Source organism: Guillardia theta (assembly GCF_000315625.1).
Source record: "Guillardia theta CCMP2712 unplaced genomic scaffold GUITHscaffold_154, whole genome shotgun sequence".
Lineage (NCBI taxonomy): Eukaryota > Cryptophyceae > Pyrenomonadales > Geminigeraceae > Guillardia > Guillardia theta.
The window spans coordinates 45,578-51,497 of NW_005434520.1; the positions used below are offsets into that span (position 1 = coordinate 45,578).

General features: G+C 46.6%; 2 protein-coding genes across 2 annotated transcripts; one reads left to right on the forward strand and one right to left on the reverse strand.

The window, feature by feature from the left end:
* The first annotated feature begins 556 nt into the window (after positions 1 to 556).
* Positions 557 to 1,408, forward strand: GUITHDRAFT_155830 (hypothetical protein). The gene has a single exon (XM_005821048.1). The coding sequence runs from the start codon at positions 763 to 765 to the stop codon at positions 1,300 to 1,302; it is 540 nt and encodes a 179-aa protein (XP_005821105.1). The 5' UTR covers positions 557 to 762; the 3' UTR covers positions 1,303 to 1,408.
* A 74-nt stretch (positions 1,409 to 1,482) lies between these two features.
* On the reverse strand, positions 1,483 to 4,313 carry GUITHDRAFT_119680 (hypothetical protein; the record flags this gene model as incomplete). Its single annotated transcript, XM_005821049.1, has 7 exons — positions 1,483 to 1,605; positions 1,653 to 3,374; positions 3,665 to 3,706; positions 3,752 to 3,814; positions 3,868 to 3,936; positions 3,985 to 4,044; positions 4,092 to 4,313. 7 exons carry the CDS (start codon positions 4,311 to 4,313, stop codon positions 1,483 to 1,485), a joined length of 2,301 nt encoding a protein of 766 aa, XP_005821106.1.
* Between the last annotated feature and the right edge of the window lie 1,607 nt (positions 4,314 to 5,920).

A 5,920-nucleotide genomic window follows, 5' to 3' on the forward strand; every position in this document is an offset into this window, starting at 1 on the left:
GCATAGACCAGTCATGGGAATTAATGTCAGCAGTTTGGTCATCAGGTCACGTTGGACCTCTTCCTCCTGTAAGGCTTGTCTCGGCCAAGGCATGAAACCTTCACCCACCCCCCCTCAAACTCACTCATGCAAATCTTACCCACCCCACCAGACCCTGGGTTTCCATGCGCCTGCCGAGCTGGAACCGTGGAGGCTTTTAACCCCTGCTTGTGACTAGTAGATGGACCCTTACACAGCAGCTCCTCTTCCTGTATGGACCCCTAGTACTGCGTTCCAACCCCCCTGCGGTACCACCCCATAGATCATGTTTACATGGGGGTACTGAAAGGGTCGCCCAGGGGTAAAGACCAACCTTGCACCCCCACCCCTACATTCCCCTTCTGTAGCCTTACAGATCCCTTGACCGGTCCAACACCCTGTAAGGCTGGTGCTGACCTTTTCCAGCTTTCTAAGATCGAAACCTTTCATTTTCGAATTTACAAAACAACTTGTAGTCAGCAACCCCTCTATAAGACCACCTCCGACTCCTCCCTCCCTGAACAATTCCCTGAATCCCCCTGCCTTCCCTTGATTCTTGCCCTGCCTCTTACAAGTCCTGCCTACCAGCCTGTCCTCACACAATCCTCTCAACCTGCTCGTAACCCCCTGATCCTTTCATTCCTGTCCTTTTCCTTTGCTTTCTTCCCAAAAATTATCTCTGAACAAGCATTGACATCAAATCTACATTTTTTCGCCCAAATTCCTTCAATTCCGTAAAAGTTGATGGCAATCCACGGAGTATTCCTGGGAAACATAGATATTGTTGTAGACATGGATGGCAAACACTCGCCTCCTACCCCCGCGGAAGAGGATCAGTCTTCGAAGGCCAAAGTAGCAGGGGTTCGCAAAATCCCCCATTCCGACACTCCTGGTAACTTGTACAAGATGAGAAGATGGTTGTCGTCTTCGCGGCATCCTACCAAGAGCGCATGTGAGGCATGCAGACAAGCGAAGACCAAGTGCCAAGAAACTCGCCCTTGCAAGCGATGCATGAGCAGAGGCATGGAGTGCAGAACTTTAAGTCCGATACTACAGCCGTCCATCTTCACCAACGTCCCCCATGATCCCCTTTTCTCTCCTCTCGCTGGACCAGTCTGGCAGCCCTCGGAGCAAGCATCCAATGAACTGCATCCTTGTACTTCTCAGCCCTCCCTTCCGTTCGAGGTTGTGAATGATCGCTGCGAGTCTCCCGCAGCGCTATGGCGAGGAAACTTTGAAAGCGCTCTCATGGACGAGGCCTTGTTGCATGTCTCCAGCCATTGACCGGAGCTCGTCGCCCGATGCGCCTCTACAACTTTTCTGTAACATTAGAACACGCAAACTTCTTCCAAACCAAAGAACCAGATATTAATAAATTATGCAGAATCTCACAGTATTTTAAAGTCTCTTCCATGCAATCCATGCACCCATCTTGGCTGATTGAGCCAGTAGATGGTGCCAGTTTCAGGGTTCGAGCCGCGGGGGAGCTTGAGCCTCCTTGTCATTCCTCTTCTGGCACTGTGAGAAGCCTTTGCTCAATCGCTTCTTGGCGATTTGGAACGATTCATCGTTTCGAAACTCCCACTCCTGCACCACGGCCGTCAGCGATGTTGCATCGGAGACGAAGCTCTTACCCGATAATAGAACATGTCGGTCTTGCCCGGATCCTTGTCCGCGGGTCCTCGCAAGCAAGGCTTCGAGCCGATCTTTCGGAAGAGCTCGTACACGCCCCAGGTAGGGTTCTTCAATGGCTGATTGTACTTGCCGTTCGCTTTCTTCCATATCCCCCCCTTGTCCTCGTCCACCATCTTCTTGACCTTCAAGTTCAGCTCGTAAGGATCGTGAACTTCCAGCTTCGACCAGCCGAGGATACAGTTCTTTGCAGGATCTTCCGACTTGATGAAAGTTGCGATCTTTTCATGCTGCGCCTCGACCAGGAGCTCGTGGAGACAGAGGAGCCGCTTTGCCGAGTTGGGATTGATCTCTCCGATGCGAACAGCATCGTCCAACCTCGACCGCAGTTCGTCGTCCACAAAGTCACTTCCGTACACAATGGCCCTTGATTGAGCAAAGATATGAATCAAGGAATCGTCCGATCTCACCACAGTTGGAGTATTGTAGAATTCCTTTGGCGATGGCTGCTCTTTTGGTGGCGATACTGAAACAGCGTCCAACTTAGCAGAGGTCGGTGCTGGGGCCGAAGCATTGTCAACAGTCAACGACCTTTTAGCTGGAGAGGTAGCGCCTTTTTCGGACCTCGAGCGTTTGTTTGTTCCACGTTCCTTCTTTACAACCCCTTCTGAGGCGAGCGATAGAAGTGCTGTGCATGCTGCTTGTAGATTTGGATCATCAGAATCCTCCGCAGAACCACCTTGAGCCTTCTTCGACAAAGATTCTTTGCTTTTACCTGCAACATACTGAGCTCGAGCAGATAAAGCTTGCTCTCCTTTGTTGGGATTTGTTAAATCACGTTTGAGTAAACTTGAAAAGGATTCCTGTCCACGTGAGATTTGCCCCAAATCTAAGCCTTTTGGGTCACTGCCCTTCAGACCAACAAGCGAAGAAGACGCTGTAAGGATCGAAGGAGGCTGAAACGGAACATGCAACATTTTGCTTGATAGATGAGGCTGTTGCCTTTCCTCTTTGAGTGCTCCTACATTGTTGAAATTGGTTCCTGGAACTGTCCCTTTCGATGCTCCGATTGAACTCTTTGCTGCATCCATTGGACCGTTCACTGGATTTTCACTCATGATGGATACCGTGCTCAAAGTATTCGACATTTTGCCTGCACCTTCAGCACGTCCCTGATTTGCACCATGCTGGGTGATAGAAATTTGGTTATCCGATGAAACTTTGTTCATATCACGGGGGCGTCCCTTAGCAATTCCATCAACTTCCAAGCGATGTCTATTCTTCACTAGGGTATCACGGCAGAAGATGTATCGTGTGGCGTACATGAAATCTTTTGGATCGGGATCATGCTCCTTGGGACCTCTACAATGCTTTTGTGGTCTGACGCCGATCTGTCGCAACAACTCGTAGATTACCCATGTCGGTTTTTTGAGGGATCTGGCACCACCTAAGCCATGCCACAACTTGTTCTCCTGAACCATCTTGCGGATGAACAAATTGAATTGAGGTTGTTTCACTTCGAGCTGCTGGAATCCTAGAATGCAATTGTTTCTTTGATCTGAATCTCGTTTTATATAGCTGATTCCACTCTCCTGCGAATTAATGCAGTTGTAGAGATCATACAATCTTGACAAAGCTGTCGACTTGATTTGCACTTCGGCATACTTCTCAGCATGAACTTTGAATTCCTCCTTCTTCCGAATTTCCTCATAATCTAGTTTTCCCTGAAAACATGAGCCTCAGCTTCTGAAAACAAGTTTGACGAAGCAAATAGTGGACATCAAAGAGGATGAATATCACAACCATACCAGAAAGTCTCTGTGAAGAAGAGCACTTGCTTTAGACTGGCAAATAAGGTCAATAAAATATAAGTATGTCAATGGGAGGATAGAATCAGAACTTACGCTGAATGGGGCCGTGGGTTTCGATGCTGGATTCATACTAGGCATAGATTGTTTTGTAGGCTGTCACATGATTCTTCAAAACACATATTAACAAATTGAACCAGAAATACCGCTTCACTAGATGTTAATGCCGATCGGTAATCAATCGTTTCCTGTGAAAAATCAAGATCCGAGAAATACTGAAGCTACGCTCAAACCTTTGCAGGGAGAAAGCAGCTTAACGCCTTCGTCTTTGCTGAATCTGACGCCTGAGATGCAGTCTGTAACGTTTCAATTCAAATTCAGCTGTCTGTCCGACTGAGTTAACAATCACACTCACGTCGACGGGATTGCATAAGTCGCTTAGTGCTACTCTTTGCGTTGTTGCGACCTTAGCTTCGAGCTACAAAGTTTCAGCTAATTCAGCAAAAACATTATACTAGTTACGCACGTCATTGTTATTGCCTTCCTTCGGTCCTATCGTGCTTTTCCCATCTGTCTTAATCGATTCCTGGTAAAATTTGAGATAAACAAAAACAAGAGAAGAAAATAATTTACCGCTTTTCGTTCTGAGGAATCGTCAGGAGAAGCATCTTTGGATGGATCTTTCGAAGAAGAATTTGAGGGGTCGGTGAATGTGGTCAATCTATCCAACAATGGTTCTTTGTGCTGTGCCTTGTGCACTTCTCCATTTGACATTGATTGGAATTCTCCGAGCTGATGTTTCTCGTTTGTGTCTTTCATCTCAAAACCTCCCCGTGGAAGAGTAGCTATCGGCATTTTCAATAACTTGTGTTTCGAAATTTCTTTTGTAAATATTTTGTGTTTGGGATCACTGAAATAAAATATGCAGAAAAATTATGTGCTTGAAACAAACTAACTGAAATAAAAAAACTTTGACAACAATTTATCCATTGCGATTGTGATTGTAGATGTAATGTTCATCAGACTTTCCGGGCATCATGTCCATTGGTCACTTCCTGGTGGAATCCAAATCAGGTTGCAAACTTTGAATTCACTTAACAGTCCACTCAATCAAGCGATCATTTCGTGCCATCACATTGATCATCTTTCTGCAAACGCCTCATTCCGTGTATAAAAAATTCCGAGCCTATAAATTTGTGCCAATACAATGTGTTGCACACTGGCAGTGTGTCATAATTCTCCGCTGACATTCCAGCCTCCAAACTGATGTGGAGTCTGAATTCGAACAAGCAGCCTGTCACAGAAAAGAAATAGTGTCAAAACAAACCACCAAGAAAACAATCAAGGATCCTCAATCATGTATTGATATGTTTAAGGGACCTGGTACAAGCGCTAGCTGCAAACAAAGCACAAACAAAGGTAACAATAACAAATTCACGCATGCAACCCCCTCAGAGGAGCAGTGGCAAGCTTGTTTGTGGGTGACTTCTTTCAAGCAAATGGTTGAAGTTCAGTTCAGATTGAATGCAGTGGATCAAATTCAAAAAATAAAAAAAATAAGAAAATGAAGAAAAGATATGTAATTACATGCTGGACAAAATCATTTTTTTCTTTGACAGCATACGAAACAAATATTCATGGCAAATTCATGGCGGAAGAGAAATGCACGACCAAGCGAGCCATATTAACAAGATAATTCACAGAGCGACATCGGGGGGATTGTATAAAAATTTATGATCTTTCTTTGATTGTGACATCATGGGAACAGTATAACACAAGGCAAAAGGCAAAAGGCAGCGTGCAGGCTGACTATTCAAGAGGCCAAGCAACGTCTTGTACAAAATGTGAGAGGGACGGGGGGCAAAAAGCCTGCATCCCGCTTCCCGCATCCTGCAGTTTTCTCAATTGTACAGAGGAAGAGAAAAGCAAAAGCGAGGAGCAAAGGCTGGGCAAAAGAAAACTGCGCGAGGGCAAGCTGTGTTTTGGCTTAGGGGAAGGGTTGCGTTCTTGGGGCTGGAGGGGGCGAGAGGGAGCGGGAAGTTGGGGTGGGAGGGATGCATTCTGAGAAGATCAGAGTAAGAGAAGGGAAGAGGGATCTGTGATATAGACCGACGCAACAAGAATATCAGCATGAGCGTCGGCGGCAAACAAGGGGAGGGGCTACCATGAAGGCCAATGATGTGTGAGAGGAGCGTCTTGAACAGAGGAGGTGGGTAGTGACCCTCACCCCCCTGATTAACACCAGATTGTATCTACAGACGTGGGTACTTCTCATACTAAAATGAAATCCACATGGCATCGTCTTCCTAGGACCACCACCCCTACCCCCTTCATCCCACCCCCTTGAGCATCCCACAAACTCCTCTCTCCAAACAGGGGAAGGTGGTACCACCCCTCATATCTACGACCCTGTCGTAGTACCCCACCAGGTTCTCACAACCATCTGGTACCTGTATCACCCT

What these genes read in the sequence shown, in the direction of transcription:
- GUITHDRAFT_155830 (XM_005821048.1), top strand. Translation starts at nt 763, where the DNA reads ATGGCAATCCACGGAGTATTCCTGGGAAACATAGATATTGTTGTAGAC.